The following is a 17,913-nucleotide window of genomic DNA, read 5'->3' as shown; positions in this document are numbered from 1 at the left end:
CCTAGCGGCCGTTTCGAAACCAACCGGGAGATTTGTCTCAGCATCAGCGGCCACCACGAAGAGACGTGGCAACCCGCATGGGGCGTGAGGACGGCACTCGTCGCGTATGTTTAGCCTTGGACTCCCTTTCTCTGCCTTCCCAGCCCCGACTAGACATGTTTCCCTCCTAACAAGATAAAAGGTTGCGTAGCTTTATGGAGACGGACCCCCGAGGCCAGCTGGGCGGTCTCGAGACAAGCGATTCTGTACGAAAGCGTCATGCCATCGCATCACACTCATTCAAATGCCCAGCTTGCACAAAGACAAATATTGAAATCATCCAAGAATGTGAAGAATCGGCAAAGGCCAACTCCGACTCGCCAGATTCAGTGACTGAAGTCGAGATACCCTCCGAGCTGAAGCTTGGATACAAGGATGAGATGACTGAGTCTAAGGGCTCGGAAGGAGGATCTACGGAAGCAGTGACACCGGTGCCTCCGACACCAAGAACCGAACCGGTGGATGCAGAGAGTGCCGAGCTGGCTGAGGGCTTTGTCCGTACGGCACCCGAGACAGTCGCGGCGGCCCCGAGTTCAGCATCAACATCACAGTCACCAGCGACGGCTGCATCTTACCCTCCTGCGCATCCAGGTCAAGGTATTATCGCCCCTACACGGACGGTCTCGCTGCCTCCGGCCCCGAATCTTAGTGTGCGCCCCCAGGCTCCTCCTACCACCCGTGCGTATGACGAAGGCGTACCGCTCTGGGTTGATCGAGCTATTGTCGTTCTCGTTGTGCTTCTGCTGGCCATGATTCTTAAAGTCTTGCTTGACTTTTAGTCATGATGTCCCTACAATTTGCTTGAGGGGATCCAGCCCCCACCACCTTGGATGAACGCTGGAATGCGAGAATTTGTTTACTCCACGGTTGCTGGCGTCTGGCTGAGGCTGTTTAGGCGTTGTTACTTGCCCATGTCCATGATATCGTCATCCGGATACTTTTAGACTTTGTTTTATTGATACAATGGCCACTGAGCCAAAAGCCCGTGTTCACAACGGGATGGGAATACTACTCCAATGTATTTGTTGGACCCTTAACCTCTATTCAGTAGCGACTGCTCTCATGCGTGTGCCGCCATGATTGCCCTGTTGATATCCTCCCTCACGAGTCGTTCACAGAGCATTTCGCTGCTGTCCAACGACGAGCCACCACCACTCATCCACAGTGACACTCTTTCCATGGGTAATACCCTTCAATACACCGTATGTTTTCCCCCAGTCAAACACAATCTGCACCTCAAACTCTTGTAGATATGGTTTGAGCACGGCACAAACGGACGCGACGTCCAGGGGTCCACGAGTTGCGACAACGAACGCAACCGCCCCAAGAACTTGTGCCCAACGATCATGGTTGAGCTCCCCAAAGAAATCTGACCACAATGGGACCGCCCGGTTATGATTTTCCCTCGGCGGCTTGCTATGCTTGGCTTTTTTTAGGAGCGCCAAATTTTCATTGTAAACGTACTTCTCTGTGGCCTCGATCTCAAGACCAAAGTTGTAGTACGACTTGGGGTATTTCCTACTTTCGTAGTTGCCCGGGTCGAATCCAAGAGGGATGTTCGGGACATCGACCGTGGTGACGGCAACTCTTCCGTAGGCCTGCAAATTCATCATGGCCATGACCTCGCCATCCCTCAAGACGTAGGGAATCCGGATCTTCTCGCCCCGTCGGAAGCTTACATCAAGTCGTTGCTTGAACTTGGCGGCGTCGATGTATTTGACCTCATTAGTCCACTTAATGAATCGCGGCAAGAATGTCTCGGTGAGGCGGTAAGGGCGTCCCTCGAGTGCTTTGAGCTTGCTGTCTGTGATGACACCTTGGCCTTGGAGAGTCTCGACCGCTTGCTCAAGAAGTGATTGGATGCGCTCCTCGTCTCCGCCCCCAATACTCGCCATCTTCTTTCTGATATCTTGCGGTGCATATTTATCGCGATGCGTGTAGCAAAGGGAACGCAACCACGACATGGCAATGGCTAGGTCCTCGGTGTCTTTGGACGACGCTCCCCCATCGTTATCCACGAGGGAAGTCGCGGGCCGTGAAGTGGCCGCCTCAAATCTGTTAAAGACAGACATCTGAAAGTTATAATACTCGTCGCGCCAGTTGGTGACATCCGTCCAGGCTGAGCCGAGGGAGTAACCCCGTTCCAGAGCAGTCTTGCTGGCAGGCAACTCCTGCGAATCTTCAATCAGACTAGCGGTCCACTTGATAAGGCGCGGCCAGTCGTAGTCGACATAATTATCGAAGTCAATGGGTGGGAATTCTTCGTTCTCGTAGGCTGAGATAAATTGAATCTGGAATCGTTCAGAAAGCTGACTGATGAAAGTTCCACGATCCTTTCGGGCTTTCGACCAGAACCGTCTCATGGCGCTGAGGGCCATGTCGGGGAACAAGGTCATCATGAGACCCCATTCTATGATTCGGTCGGCACCACCAAGAAGTGTTCTTGTGACGACGAACGCGGCTATCAAGATGGTTTCATTCGTCTCGTCGAGCCCAGCGTTCCGTCTCGACGCATCTCTTAGGTCCATGTCTCTAGGCAATGGTATGAGCGTCCTGGTCTTCAGATCAATTCCGATCATGAGCTCCCTGGGCTCGGTCCCGAGCTTGGTCTGTCGTCGCTTGCGCTTTCTTTGGCGACCAATCTCCCCGCCCCAGAGATGGTCAGTTGCAGTCGTTCCCTGTTCAGCGATATGGAGGCTAAATAAGGCTGATTGACTGAGTTGGTTCACAGGGTCCCATTCAAGTTGGGGGTTCTCCCATTCGCCCGGAAGGTCATCGACGCCGTGGTTGATAAAGATACAATCCGGGGCGATTGACCCCGCCAAAAGGAGCTTCATACCCTCAGTTGACAACTCCCAGTCGAAACAGGCATCGACTTGGTCGGAAAATTCGTAGAATTGGCTGCTGGTGGGCAACTTGTCTCCAGGCCCCCCTCGCCACTTTGTTATCTCACAGAGATTTTGAGGCAAGTTTTGTCGGAGGAACCAACGCGAATCGGGCATCCAGCCACTGATCGTCAGGCTACGATCCTCCGTCTCGAAGAATGCGCTCTCACGCGCCGGCCAGGTGCCGTTATTGCCGTCGATAATGTCGGCATGAGCGAACGATACGCTGAACTCGTCGTGGTCCACGTCAGACTTTGGCGGGGCTATGGGATAAGTTGGTTCAGGGGCCGAGGCATTAGGAAGAGATGTGTGTTGAATGTCTTCTGGCATTTCCGGTCCAAGATATGTGTTGGGACTGAGAAAGACAATATTCGGAGGACAGCCGCTCCGTCCATCACCGCGAGATTCGGAGGGCCCAGTGATTGGTCCTACTTGTCCTGTCATGAAGAATCGAAAGATGTCTCTCTTGCGTGTTCCATCGGGACCTTGGTCTTCTGCGTGGGCAATCTGTTCCCTTGTGACCATTCGTTTCCTGCGTTTCCTTGGTGTCTGGGATCCCTCAGGGGGCGTGTTTGGCCTCTCATTAGCTGCTTTGTTGGCATAAAAAGGAGCATCGAGAACCTCCATCACCTGGACTGTCTTCCTACGGCTGGAGAAGACAGGCTGAGCGTCATGCTTGTCCTCTTCAGGCACTCCTGCCTTGGGCCTGAAGGCCGGCGGGATGTAGAGTCTTGGATGATGAGCCATAATGTTCGCTTTCATGGCTGCACCTGGCGGGGATGACGCTTCGATTCCAGGAATCCGTATCAATTGGTAGTTCGCCATCATGCCTTTAGGATTCTTGAAAGCATGCGTACTGACAACCACTTGCTTCTTCTTCGCCAACCTTGCCAATGCGTTCTTGTACATTTGATGGTCCGGCGCCTCTTCAGACGAGAACAGAGTTTCCCATGTAGCAATAGTAGCGTACCACAGTGACTGGCCTCCGGGGAAGACACCGCCACTCGCATGTAGGATGTACTGAAGTGCCCGTTCCATGGTCTGTGTGTTCGAAAGAGCACTGCTGTCAGTTAGACTGGCCTTCAGTGCGTCTGCATGTGGTAGGGGGCTGGATTCGATGACTGGTGCCAGCACATCTCCTGAGCCTGCTCGCTTGGGACTTCCGTTCGAATTTCGCTTTGCTGGATCCGAGTGCGAACCTCGTCGCCCCGAACGGTCAGTCATTTTCGTTGGCGTCGAGATTTGCGGTGGATCGATTCCAGTAGTGTCTATGAGAGTCTTCCTGCGGCTTTCCGGGGAGACATGCGTTCCCTTGGCCTTTGGTGTGTCTTCTCCCCTTGCTTTCCCAACTGCTACCTGAAGTGAGGCATGTTTCGTTGGCATGTCTCTTACAGCACCGGCAGGATCATCAATGAGACCGCTCATGGGCAGCTGTGTCGAGGATACCGGCGGCTTCAGCGTACTTGATGACTTTGACGCACTTCGATAACTGCCAGTGCCCCTTCTCGCGCCTTGTCTTGTCTCCTGTACTACGCCAGATTCCTTTCCTCGATCGGTACGCAGTCTTCTACTCCTGGAAGAAGTGGCCTCGAAGAATTGTATATCCGCGGTGACAGCGTCATCTTCTCTTTCATGCAAGCCAAAGACGTCCTCCTGGCTTCCCTCGTCGTCTAGAGTGTCATTGAGGGCAGATAACCTCGAGTGCCGAGGCTTGATCTGTCGTGGAGGGTTGATTGCTCGTTTCGCCAGAGTCGATCGTTTCGCAGCTGGGAAAAGCTTCTCGGGAGGCCCAATAAGGGGCGCCACATAGTTTGGGTTGCAGGGTGTCTTCGATTTCTCGAGGTGGTATTTGATCCCAACGTCGTTCTTCCAGGTTCCTCCACATTTGTCGCATTTGAAAATCTTAGAACGGCCACGGGCAGAAGATTTTGCTGACCCTTTCTTGTTCCGACGGCCTCCACGCTTCACAGGCACGTCGTCGGCAAGTATATCATCCACTGCTCCGGCATTGGGCATCTCCACACCTTGATTCAAGTGTTGAGAGCCCACAACAATGGATTGCTCATCTGTCGGCAGAGCGGCAGGGACTTCGACCCCCTCGGCTGTCGTATCTGGTAGCGCTGCGTCTACATTCGAAGGTTCCTGAAGCTTGCCCCCTTGGCCAACAGCAGCATGTATAGTAGACTCGTCTGTTCCATGGACGGGAGGAGCCTGAGGGATATACGGGACCACGCCGGCTTCAGGATCTGGATCGCGACTGCAGAGTATTCTGGACAGCGCTGACGGATCTACTTTGAGTGTCACGATACTCGATGCTGTTGCCGATTCAGCTGGTCGTCGCCTCGTACCGCGTCTAGTAGCCGTTGCAGAGGGGGTTGCGGAGTCTAGCTCCGAGCACGTTCCTGTTGTAAAGCTCGCGTCCTCTTCAGAAGAATCTTCGCCGGTCTGCTCTAAAAGTCTTCTTCGCTTTGCTTGACGCAGTCCTCCTGCTTCTTGTGCCCCACTGGCTCGCAGAGCGTCCGAAGCTTCGGCCTTCCTCTTAGTGATGGCATTGAGTGCCTTGCCAGAAACTCGAGAAAGAGCAGCTAAGCCACTAGCAGTATAAGACAAGTCAGGGGTAACTGTGGGATTTGTAAAGTGGCTTGCCAGCGTCTTTCCACGGGCCCCGTCAGACAGAGAATGATCATCACCCATCTGTTCACTGAGATTCTTTTCTGCGGGGGCGGCAACTTTTTGCTGGGCGCTGAGTGCAAAATAGCGATATTGCTGAGATTTGCCTTTTCGGTGCATCTCACTCGATACCTGAAAGTGCCTGAGATACACAGGCTGCTGTGTCGGGAGAGAGACTGTCGAGGAAATGGAGGATATATACCGCCGAAAGGATGGCCCCAGAGTCAAGTCTCCTAACTGTTTATTCGACAGACCCGCGGAGCCTGCAGCAGAAATATTGTCGAAGATTGTCGTGGTTAGGGGTTTGTCGGCTATCCAGCTGGAGCGTGGATTCGTTCGTCTTCTGTTGAGAGCATGGCCAGGTTCAGTCTCTGGGCTTGGGGTGTCCATATTGGCGGTTTTGCTTGCCGAATCAAATCCAAGATCTCCACCATTGAGGCTGTGATCAGACTGAATGCTTTTCTGTTTCCCCGTAGCAAGATAGGCAGCCCAGTCCTCGTGCGTAAGATCGTGGTCGAATTTGAGGCAGTCCTTGAAAAGTTTCCCAGACAAAGTGGCGCCAACATACTGGATGGCACCAGTCTGGACGAAGAATCGACATGTCTTGGCTGCAACTTTCATCTGCCATCTCAGACCCAAAATGCCCAGTTTGCACCGTAGGTCATGATATCTGATGATCCCAAAGGCCTTCACAATGGCCATGATCGTTTGGGCCAGAGAAATGTAGTCGACCGATTCCCCATTCCACCTCCCACGCCACGAGACAGGCTCTAAGTCGCACGCCAGGGCGTTTCGGGACATGTCAACAGTCGTGTGCAGGCTTGCGGTTGCTTTCAGGGGATCGATTGGGAGAGCTGGTGCAAAGCGCGTCAACCACATTTTGCTGGTCTTGGTTCCCCTGACGAGCGTCGTTCGTTTCGAAATATACCCCTTCTCTGCTAAAGCATCTGTTCTTTTGGGCAATGAGCGTTTATCTTGGCCAACAAGCCGACCTAAATCGCCTTGCAAGATACCCTGCTGTTTAGTAGAGGCGATACCGACCAAGGCCATCCACTCCAGTCTCGGGACCCTTCGGTAGTCGGGCGCATGTCCAGCAATGGATTCCCACATGCGATCCTCAGAGACGTATATACGAGGCCGCTTTCGAAGGCCCAGGGTCTTGGGCGCTGACTTGACGAGGTCTTTGGATTCGGAGTCATTTGGACCTTCTTCTGCGGCACCTTCTGAGATACTGGGAGCTGCTGTTTCATCCTTAAAGTCTGGATCCGGCAAGGCGAGGATGTCAACCAGAGGTACATGATTCCACTTTCGATTCGGTCCCACAGAGACGTCCTTCCTCACTCTCAGCCAGTCCCAGGCTGTGGACCATAGTAACTGGTTGGATTCCTCATCTGTTGGCTGAGAAGGTTCTGCTGGTGCATCTCGCCTGGGTCGGGTGTCCTTGTAAAAAGTGCCGAGTGAATCGAGTACATGCAGTACAGTGCATCCTATTGACTGCTTGTCAGTGAGATGCGCCAGCTAGAAAGGTTTTCTACCCAAATTTTCTTTTTGAACGCACGGCTGGTGGGGGGGATAGTCGAATGCCAGCCGTCTCAGTGCAATTGCGCAAACTATGAGTAGAATGATAGTTTGAGGTGATGGATAAGAAGTCGAGAGTCCTCGTTCTCCTGAAGCGTGGAGGGTAGATTCACTCACCCAAGTCACCATAACATGAGATATCAGTGATGACTGACTCTATCAGTCGCTCGAGGTCGCGGGACATTGTGCCTCCTTTTGGGGGGTTGACATTCTCAGTTGAACGAGAGTCGCATAGAAAAAGCCATGCGAATATTGACGGCGAAGGTCGACGATGGAAAATCGAACCCAAGATCCCTGGGTTGGCGTATGCGGTTGGTCGAAAAATCCTTCCAGATTCTGGTTGGTTTTCCCCCGCTATGTTTGAGTCGGCCAGAGATCTGGAAAGTGGAGGGGAAGGAAACCGCTGGAGTCTGGCCGCGTCGGGAGCCCCGCCGTGCCCGCCATGGTGGGATACCTTAGGTACACTACAGCACCATCCAGGTGGCTGTGGTGGCTGTGGACGAAAAGTGCAACCGTGACCATCACGGCACGTGATCATGACATAATACTAGTTTCGCAGGACGTAGTCTTTAATTTGGCCATCAGTTCTTGGACAAGGGACAAGGGGGGACAGAGGTTATGGGCTGGATTTCTCGTCTCGAACACCATTTCAAGCAGACGAGGTATGAGGAAGAAAATTAAATCAGACTGGTTCTGGGTGAGCTTTGCACCCGCGTCTTCAAGGACAGGCTTTCATTACTACTAGTTTTGGGTATCTCGAGATTTCGCAGCGGCAAGCTTGGCCAACTTTTCCTCCTGCTGTTTCCTGTAAGCCACAAGGAATGCCTCTCTGGTTTCCTGGAGCTCTTCACGTCTTCGCAGGCTACCAGCGGACTTTGGCACGTTAGAGACGTCAACGGCCGCACCACGGACCAACAGCTTGTCTCTGCCGGCCTTGTGAAGCTCTGGCGGAGCCTGCGCGACATCATGTAGCCCTACTTTGGCCTCGGCACGCATCTTCTTGAGCACTGCCCAAGGATCTTCTTCGCGGTCTGCGCCCTTGTTCTTCTTCCCCTTCTTACCCTTCTTCTTGTCCTGTCCAGGTTCGTAGAAGGCCTTTGAGGTCTGTCCAAAGTTGCCAAAGGTACCGCCGTTGATCTCTTCGTCTAGCTCGCGTTCGGCGATTTCCTCGAGCTCCTCTTCTCTCTTCTCTTGAATCTTGCGCTCTTCCTCACGCCACTGGTCGTATAGCTTGTGCATCTTCTTCTCCTTCCGCGTCCTGACTGTTTTGAGACCAAGAGGATCCTTGCCGCCCCTCTCAGTCTTGTTAACAAGGTTCGCCAGAGGTAGAGCTGCGTTGACGCGGGCAGCGAAATCGGACATCTTCTCGCCCGGCCGGATCGTGGGCATCTCGGGCTTCGCAGTGTCCTCAACCTTGGTCTCGCTCTGCGCGGCTGCCGCAGCTTTCTTAGCTGCCTTCTTTCTTTGTGCCACCGTCTCGCCGTTATCTAGACCAGATCGTTGTCTCCTGCCCGACGCCAGCGACATGATGCGCTTGAAAGCTCTCGGAGCATCGTCATTATTGCTGCGACCCTTTCTCTTCTTGGAGACGCCATCGTTCTCCGTTTTTTGGCTCTTTCCGTTCTTTACGTTCTTGGCGTTTTTTGCATTATTGGCTAAAGCTTTTCGACTTCGCAGCTGAACGGGAAGCGGCCTCGCAATTTGTGATGGGGGGAGATCAAATCTGCATGAAGCCGGTTAGTGTAGGCCACGACGGCATCCCAGGCGATCAGAACTTACGCTGAGGGATCTTGTTCCCTCCTGGTATGTTTGTGAGGCATTGCGACTGGCTTCAATGGGTAACTTGTTGAGCGACTCAGTACAGAAACACGTTCCCCTCTGCTTCAAAGTTTCGTGGTTGCAGGTGAGGCGGGATGATACATGGGCCCAGGGAGTGATGGAAAATTTTGTATTATGTCAGCCACGATAAGAAGTGGTCGTCCGATAAGAAGTGAGGCACATTTTTGGGGGGTTACCCTCGCTCCACCTCATGAAACCAACTCCCTGCCGTGCCAGAGTGGAGGTACATACGACGATGCAGCTGCAGGGGTCTCCACGTCGGAAAGCCCCTAGGGCCGATCCACCTTGGACAGATCACACGCGGGAATCCCACAATCTGGCATCTTGGCACCTGATCAATGACATTTCTGCAGCACATGGGCTGGCTTCACCCGGTCATAGGCACAAAAAGTTTGCTCGAGGTTGAGTGTACCCGCCCTGCATGCTTCGCTGATCATCTGTAAATCGATTTCTGTGAGTTTTTTTTTTTAGTTTTTTTGGGGGGATTTTTTGGATTTTTTGATTTGTTTTTGGTGCCAAGAAAGCCGTTGTCAAGTCACACTCGGGAGACTCAGACACCCAACAGTGCAAAGCCTATGCTAATACAATCGATCACCTTACCCACGGAGAAAATGTAGTGCAGAGCTCACCAACTATACCAAACAAGCGACTCGGAAGGATGGTGGGACCTGGAGCCGACATCTAAGCCGAAGCACATTGAAATTAAAAACTTGTTTTTTTCCCAGTAAGATGGTTGTGTATGTCAATTGAGTACGATTCTTATGGGAAATACACTAGGACATCACTTTTGATGAGAACCAGGCTTGTCACACGCATAAGCATGCATGGACAGTGTCCCTCCTTCATTGTCCTCGATGGATAATGCCACAGTGATGACCGCCTCATGTTAGCGGAGAAGCGCAGCGGTCACGGAGATGCCGCCATGACCAGGCCATTGGTGGTGGAAGGGGACGAAGACGTGCTATGCCAGAGACCAGATCAACATGAGGCGGTAATTGCAAGGTGGATGGCACAACTGCGACGTCCCAAGTTGGCGAAGGAAACTCTAGGGAACGAGGTGAGGTATTTGCACCCGAGTCCGTCCCACAGAGCAGGCCCGACGGACTCTAGGATTCAGACTTCAGACTCGGAGAAGGGCGTGTTTCGCGTGTCGGAGTTGTCGAGGTGTGGTTGAGTGAGGAGAACAAAGTCAATTACTGGCCGTCCGATTATGTGACACTTCCAGTCGTTTTCGGACGTGTCTCAGTCAGTATCGACGGCTGATGATTTGCGTACGTAGACGATTACGCTGAGCGTTCTACTAAATGCCTACTTTCTTTCCATTACTTTTTCCAGACTTGATGTCGGCACCAGTGAGTGGGTGTCCATCAGTCAGGCAGTCAGCCCATGATCACAGTCAGGTCAGAAACGCTCCGTGCAGGCATGGCTGATGGATGGATGGCTGGTGTTTCTGGTTTTGGGCGGGAAACGGAGGCTCGGACGTGCCGCCGTCCGCGCGACCCATGGGAATGTCCCGATCAGTCATGCTCTGGGGCGATGCCGCGATGGGCCCACGGCCAACACGAGCGTGTATGTACTATGTATCGTGTGATTTCCCTTGAAAGCCTGATCCCGTTAAGGTCGATCTTTTGCGCCTGTAAAGCCGGAAAAAAAAACCACCACATGTACTGTGTATGTTAGTGTGGCTGAGGTACGGAGTACTGACAGATCGCAGCTAGACTTGGCCAAAAACGCCTTGCCTCCGGCTCGAGGCGCGGTGGCCGAAGTTTCTTGTCCGTACGGCGTACACAAATAAGCAATGCAAGAAGCCACCCACGCGCGCCACGCTGCCCTACCTTGGAGCACTTAAAATCCATATCTACCAAGGCTGGCAAGTCGGCGGGATGCCATGAACCAAGGTAGCCCACGAGGAAACGAGGGCATTTGTAATAGGTTGTTCTGGGCTGGCCCTGAAGTTTGGTGGAGGGCCAGGATTTTATGGGGATACCACCTAAGGAGGCTAAGGTAGTGGCCTAGCGCAGTCTTATCCAGTCTGGGACGATCGCGGACTCTTTAGACCGCACATAGGTAAGAAACCTCTCGGGAACGGCACTGGGGGCCGGTGCTCTACCTAAGTACATTAAGGTATGAATGATGCGCGTGACATAGGTAGATAGATAGTACACCGTGAAGACCGGGCACGAGGGCAAGAGGGATTTAATGTTACTAGCTGGTTTCTCTTGGTTGTTTAAATGGAAGTTAATCCGCCTATCAGCTGCGCCACGTGCCTGAAAGAGTATGGCTTCCAAGTCAAAGCCGCGAGCAGAGGAGCACCTACCGGTACCTACCTACTGTGTAGGTAGAGGCGGCAGGCCAGATGAGAAGCAGAAAGAGAAAACGAGAAGGAGGGACGTTGGCATGATTGGGAGGGAAGGATTTGAGAGGTGAGAGGTGAGAGACGGGAGTGAGGCCCAGAACATGGAGCACGCCGTCTCTAAGCCGGTACTGGCTTAGCACGGACCATCTCAGCGTTGAGGAAGCGAAAGTCCGTCCAGTCTCACTCTCGTGAGGTGTGGCGTGCGGCATACGGCGTTCCTGTGACTTGCTCAACTGGGTTCAAACTTCAATGTGTCCAACTGCGGGGGGATGCCACGGCGGGGAACATGACTTCTCCACGGAGGTAAGTATCTACGCCGCTTGACTTAGTCTACAGATACAAGGTACTTCGTACCTAGGCACCGGGGGGAGAACGATGAATGAAGTACGTAGTAAACCAGGTTCTGAGGTGCTCCACCAAGGTACCCAGGTTTCTTACCTGAGGTTCATCGGTAGCCACAGCGGGCAACTTTGCACGACGGTCATTGACCACTGAGATGTTCGTATTGGTAGCAGAAGGCGCAGCTGCTGGACCGGATTGGAGATCCACGGCCAGAACCCCTTCGCTCTCTTCCCCAAATTCTTTTTTCGTTCCTTTCAGCTGGAGGATCGCTGCTGTCTCCTGTGCCAAGCCTCCAACCAATCTCCAAGTAGCTCGTTCTTGCGGCTTCCAACCTCATTACTCTTTGAACTTCCGCACTGACTTTTCCTTGGCACCTCATGTTTCCCTTGTGCCTCGTCTGCAGAGGCAAGAAGTGTCGAGGAAAGCGGCTGGGATGAGGGGTCTCAGGGTCTGTACAAATACCTACACTACTCCAGGAGGAGAGGGGGCCGGAAGCAACTACAAGGTACCTGGGCCTCGGGAACGCCAGAGGGCAGGGATTTCCCCGTCGGCCAGACCCTCGTCGACTCTCTTTCGCCATTCGACTGAGGCATTCCGACACGACAGGTTTGGTTTGAGAGAGGCATGCCGAATAACCTTAGTTGTTGGCCTCTTGTTTTGCGACTAACGACAATGGGACCTTGGTGCGCTTTTCCACTGGTCACAGAGTCATCGCCCATGCGCTACCTCGACACGCTACTTTCATGGTCGACATTCGACACTTGACCCCAGGCCTGAGAATAGTCTCTCATTCTCATTCACCCACACACACACTTTCTCTCTCTCTGTCTCTTTTTCTTTGCCTCACTTTCTCTGCCCTGCCTATTCTCCGTGGCACTGTTGTCGTGGTCGTCGTCACTCGCCGTGGACACAATGGATGACGATCCTTGCTTCGTGGCCTCTGACCGTGCATACAACCACTGACATGACACGATACATATCTCTGCTGCCTGGCCAAGACTATCCACACATTCAGATACCGTTGTCCCTGAAGCCCATGATCGCATTTACTCTTCCTTACACTGATTGACCCTGGGCCTGAACCAACACCCCCCCTTCGCCAGGGTAACAAACACAAACAAAACAGGCGCCAGAAACACTCCCTCGGGTCCCGCGCCCCCCACCGTCTTGGGGCTAGCTAAGCTCCTGAAAGACTTTCTTAGTCTTAGTCCCTTTTACGGACGTGGGACAGGACAGGACATGGATGACTTGGAAATGCTTGAATACGCCGCCCACTGACTAGCATTAGTCCCCTTTCTCCCCAACCAAGTACCTTAGCTTGTTGTGCCTAGCATGGAATCCATGTACCGCTACTGCTGCTGCTGCCGCCGTAGATGCTACTGCTCATGAACCACCCAGTCATTCACACACACTCGTGCTCACACACAACTGGAGACATCACATCTTCTGGAACCATATGCCAGACACTAGACCCGTGTCCCATCCACAGCACGGCGTCTTGTCCGTTTTCTCTCTGTCGCTCACTCACGCCCTCATTCAGCTCACTGACTCTCTCTCATTCTCCTCCTTCCCCTAGCCCCCGTTCCTCCGACTTTCCTATGTGCCTCACTGTCTGTCCATCTCGCTCTCAGACCCTCTCAGCTCCTTCCCAAAGTCTGTTCTCAACCGCCGTCCCTACCCCAGCATCCATCCCTAACCATGCTCGGATCTACTTGCCGTTTTAACCTTTATATCCTTACCCCATTCCGCCCTGTCCTTACCTCGCCCTGAGGTACCCGACCTTGTTACCTACCTTACCTTGCGGTGATCTTTAGCTCCAGTGTCCCCCTCTTAAAGCAGGCAGCAAGCCAAGCCAACAGCCACTTTACTAGATCCCGCTATATTTGGTGTCTCTCTCCCGCAGTCCTTCACTCTTTGCCTCGTCCGCAAACGTCCAGACTTATTCGCTCTTGCCTTTGTTGTTATCCTCTTTGTGCCCTTTACACCACTGCCTGAACCTCATACTGCATACTTATCTATCCTCCTACCTCGAAGTGCCGTACAGCCTGTCTGACGGGCTTGGAAAACGGCTTGCCGTACAATAGCACTGCCGCAGCCCAGACTCACAGTCTACGAACCCTCGTCCTTTGCCACGATATGCTCTAGAGATAAAGAGCAACCATCCGACGGCCTCTTCTTCTTCTCTCTGATCGGGCGCCTCGGTCTCCGACCCATTGTCGATCATATTAGCTGGAGCATAAGACCTATTCGAAATGTCTACTACAAAGAGCGCCAGCATCGACGCAGTGCGTGATCGCTTCCGCCAATTCTGGTCCCGAAACAGCAACACGATACCTCGTTACAGAGACTCCCCCGAGGAAGCAGACGCCGCAAATGAAGGCGAAATCGAAGTCCCGCCAACACCAGCTGAGAGTTTCACTTCCGAAGATGGATTGCTCCCTCCTGCGTACATGATACCGAAACCATGGACACGGAAACGATCCTTCATCATGTGCGGCGCTGTTTGGTTGGCGATGCTGTAAGTGTTGCGAATGGCGTAAGATTTGATTCCCAGGCTAACTTTGGGTCTCAGCTTGATATTCGTCCTTCTTAACCTGGTACTATTCGTAGCCCGCGAGGTCTGGGATACGGCATCCGAACAGTTTGAAAGCGCGAGCATCGTTGAGCCAATTCCATGCCACTCTCATAATGATTACTGGAGAAAGAGACCCATCTATGACGCTCTCCAGGCAGGATGCATTGGCATTGAGGCAGACGTATGGCTCATGGACACCGAATTATTCGTTGGCCACAACAAGTGGTCTCTGCGTCAGAAGAACACCTTCACGAGTCTCTACGTAGACCCCCTCGTTCGTCTGCTTGAGGAAAGGAATGCGGACCTGGGAAACATCACACAGGAATCGCCTCGGGGCATTTATGAGGCAAGCCCAGATCAAACCATGGTTCTGTTGGTGGATTTGAAGACCAACGGCCCAGAGACCTGGCCGGAGGTGGTTCGTCAGTTGGAGCCCTTGCGAGAGCGAGGCTGGCTAAGCAAAGTCATCGATGGCAAAGTCCACTATGGGCCTATCACCGTCGTCGGGACGGGCAACACTCCTTTCGATATGGTCGTCGAAAACTCAACCTACAGGGACACGTTCTTCGACGCTCCCCTCCTGAACCTGGACCGTCATAACTTCGATCTGACCAATTCCTTTTACACGAGCGTATCGTTCAAGAAGGCGCTCGGCACCGTTTGGTTTGGTGACCTATCAAAGGGCCAAATGGCGAAACTGAGAGCGCAAATCAAAGAGGCCCATTCTCGCGGCTTGATGGTTCGGTACTGGGACCTCCCAGCATGGCCAATCAGCATCAGAAACCACGTATGGGATGTGCTCGTTCAAGAGGGCGTTGACATCCTGAATGTGGATGATCTCAAAGGCGCCAGAAGGGAATGGGATCTCAAGGGGTGGAAACGGCTAACCGGCAACTCCACGATACCAGCCTAACCGGATAGGGCTTGTGCACAATGGTGTACACAAAACCAAACCATCAAACCGCTACCAATTACGACAACGCATGATAGCATGAGCTCCTCCAGAGGCACACCCCCGTCTCTGGAGTCAGAGCCACGCTAGCTGGTCGAAAATATCTGGAATGTTGGCGGGAGCAATCTCCCTGCTCGAAATGGCATGTCCGTTCTCAAGAACCGAGGCACTCGATGTTGGGAGAATACGATATAAACATCACAACCACCTACCGATCCCCTAATGACGGCTGGCCAAAAATCCATCGGCCATCGCACAATGCTACCCAAAACCGACATACAAATTTGTCCAGATCAACAACTTCCTCGGGTAGTACGACTCCTCCAAGAACATTTTTCACATGTGACTACTTGAAGTAGCCTTGGAAACATTGGAAACTTTGGGCGTACCCATAACTAAAAGGTGTTTAAGTGGCAAAGCTGTTATACACGGAGAAAGGAGCGTGCAGGGCATTGACGGGGTAGTAGCATACGTACAATGAATGAATGGTTGGGCGAAAGTTGCATTGCAATCAACACATCGCTTCTGGAGCGGGCCGGGCGATAACAGCCGAGCTCACCGACTCCGATCCGTGCCAAGACTCGGGTGCGATGGCTTAGCAAGCTTCCGCCCGGCCACCGCCGTGTGTGCCGAGACGGGTTTTGCCCGGATACCTTAGTTAAGATAGACAAAAGTTACTAGAATGACAATGACTATTAGTCATCATACTCTGGTCGGGATTTGCAGGCGATTTATGGTGCATCGGTTTTTGCCTTTGAAGCCGAAATACCGTGTTTTCTCCGGCGGGGAGGCCTCGGCAACAGCGAACAGGACGACGCAACTTAGACTGATGTTTCTCTTAGCTCACGACCCCGCAATGTCTTTGGGCGATCTAGATGCATGACGTCCGGATGAAATACCTGCCCGCAATACCACGTCTTGAAGATTTAAGGCGGGTGTTCGTCGACGTTTCCTTCTTTAATTCAATCGTACATTGTTGCACATACAAGGACTCAAAGCAGATACCTTGTCCTATTTCATCTCATCTCATCTCATCTCGATTAGACGAACTCTTTTCTGAACTCTATCCTTGGCATTGGTTTCATCACATTCAATTCCACTACCGGCCGGCACTTCAGTCTGTATATCACAATGTCTGGACAGCTCGCAAGTCTCGATGTGAGTGACGGAGTCATATGGGAATAGTGAAGCCCAATGGCGACGAAGTTTCTCAATCACTAATTAAGAACCAATTAGCCCTCCATGGCGGATCGTCTCCCGCCTCATTCCCAGGTCCTCTTTGACGCCAAGGCGTCAGCTGGGCTCACGTTCGAGGAAATCGCCAAGCATCTCGGCCGTAGCGAAGTTGCCATTGCGGGCATCTTCTACGGTCAGGTCCAGGCTTCGGAAGAGGACGTCCAGAAGCTGTCTGAGCTCCTCGGAATCCAGGCCGCGAACTTGAAGCAGCTGAACAACTACCCCGACCGCGGCCGGGCCGGGCCCATGCCGCCTGTCGAGCCGCTCATCTACCGCCTGTATGAGATTGTGCAAAACTACGGGTACGCCTATAAGGCCGTCATGAACGAGAAGTTTGGCGACGGCATTATGAGTGCGATTTGCTTCAACACAAAGGTTGAAAAGGAAATTGATGAGGCTGGGAGCCCGTGGGTTGTCATCACGCTCAAGGGCAAATGGTATGTACAATTTCTTTGCTTCTTGTACTTGGTGCTTCGTGGCTTTGAACGTGAAGACTGACTTGGATGATAGGCTTCCCTTCACCCGCTTCTAGAGAGCTCCATGTAGTTATTGAATATAGTAAGGAGAAGCGGCAAATGAATGAGCAACGTGAACAGGATTACCTCTTATCACGCTTGTCGTCAGCTGCTGGTTTGGAAGCGAGGAGTTTCGGCTTAGTGGCAATGTACATAAGAAAAGGATGGCAGTCATTCGATTCCCCAAGATATTCAATCTACAGACACGCGACTGTGTTACTTTAGGCTCCGTTCGATATAGCATACCTTCGCCTACGGTGTTGGCCTGCTATTCAATGTCAGATCCAATGAAAGGCCAAAGTGGTGGAGAGATGATGCAAGTGGAACAGCCAGTTGCGACCCTTGGCCCAGTTATGAAGCATCGCCGGGCTCGATGTCTTTGAATTTCCCCTGCTTTGGTCACCTGACTAGCCAAAAGCAGCTATAGCCAGCCACTGGGCGAGTACTCGTAATTGAAGCATACCCTTCAATGGTCAGTGGTCGCAGTCTATACATCTAACGATCGACATTATCAGGAAGCTTCTGGATTTGGTAGAGCAGCTAGTAGTCGGCATAAAAGGGACTCGTTCAGTCTCAGCTGCTCAAGGAATGAAGGCCAAGTATTTCTACTCAAAAGACTTGTGCTGGCACAATATCGTCTTTCTTCCATACACCCCTGTTCAACCTTCTGTTGGCCCTTTGTCTCTGACACTGTCATTCGGTGCTATTCCCGTCCGGAGGAGTCTTGCACAACCTGACTTAGTTGCGCTGGAACGCAGGCTTTGTAGTTCTCCTGCACTTAGTCGGTACGTCTGGCCGAAAATATTGCCAAGTGATAAACCCCTAGCTCAGTACTGTATTATATGCGTTATTGCTGTCTCGGGCATAACAAAGGTGTTGCAGGGCTCAAAGAGTCCAGCCTAGTAATCTGGTAAAGGAGGTGAAGT

The 17,913-nt window shown here is 52.6% G+C and overlaps 5 protein-coding genes across 5 annotated transcripts; 3 read left to right on the top strand and 2 right to left on the bottom strand.

Moving 5' to 3' along the window:
* Positions 1-77: 77 nt before the first annotated feature.
* On the top strand, positions 78-818 carry N0V96_003876 (uncharacterized protein; the record flags this gene model as incomplete). The annotated part of the gene is made up of 2 exons (XM_065756963.1): positions 78-84; positions 292-818. The coding sequence occupies 2 exons, from the start codon at positions 78-80 to the stop codon at positions 816-818; spliced, it is 534 nt and encodes a 177-aa protein (XP_065614730.1).
* Positions 819-1,151: 333 nt separating this feature from the next.
* On the bottom strand, positions 1,152-5,618 carry N0V96_003875 (uncharacterized protein; the record flags this gene model as incomplete). The annotated part of the gene is made up of 2 exons (XM_065756962.1): positions 1,152-5,545; positions 5,615-5,618. The coding sequence occupies 2 exons, from the start codon at positions 5,616-5,618 to the stop codon at positions 1,152-1,154; spliced, it is 4,398 nt and encodes a 1,465-aa protein (XP_065614729.1).
* Positions 5,619-7,913: 2,295 nt separating this feature from the next.
* Positions 7,914-8,699, bottom strand: N0V96_003874 (uncharacterized protein; the record flags this gene model as incomplete). The annotated part of the gene is made up of 1 exon (XM_053190464.2): positions 7,914-8,699. The coding sequence occupies one exon, from the start codon at positions 8,697-8,699 to the stop codon at positions 7,914-7,916; it is 786 nt and encodes a 261-aa protein (XP_053051873.2).
* A 5,523-nt stretch (positions 8,700-14,222) lies between these two features.
* AIM6 (Altered inheritance of mitochondria protein 6) lies at positions 14,223-15,197 on the top strand (the record flags this gene model as incomplete). Its single annotated transcript, XM_053190465.2, has 2 exons — positions 14,223-14,227; positions 14,282-15,197. The coding sequence occupies 2 exons, from the start codon at positions 14,223-14,225 to the stop codon at positions 15,195-15,197; spliced, it is 921 nt and encodes a 306-aa protein (XP_053051874.2).
* A 1,281-nt stretch (positions 15,198-16,478) lies between these two features.
* Positions 16,479-17,018, top strand: cyn1 (Cyanate hydratase; the record flags this gene model as incomplete). Its single annotated transcript, XM_065756961.1, has 2 exons — positions 16,479-16,913; positions 16,983-17,018. The coding sequence occupies 2 exons, from the start codon at positions 16,479-16,481 to the stop codon at positions 17,016-17,018; spliced, it is 471 nt and encodes a 156-aa protein (XP_065614728.1).
* Between the last annotated feature and the right edge of the window lie 895 nt (positions 17,019-17,913).

This window comes from Colletotrichum fioriniae (assembly GCF_027942845.1).
Source record: "Colletotrichum fioriniae strain IMI 355084 chromosome Unknown scaffold_3, whole genome shotgun sequence".
Classification (NCBI taxonomy): Eukaryota; Fungi; Ascomycota; class Sordariomycetes; order Glomerellales; family Glomerellaceae; genus Colletotrichum; species Colletotrichum fioriniae.
Note: the sequence above shows the minus strand (reverse complement) of the source record. Positions and strands in the feature narration are given on the sequence as shown.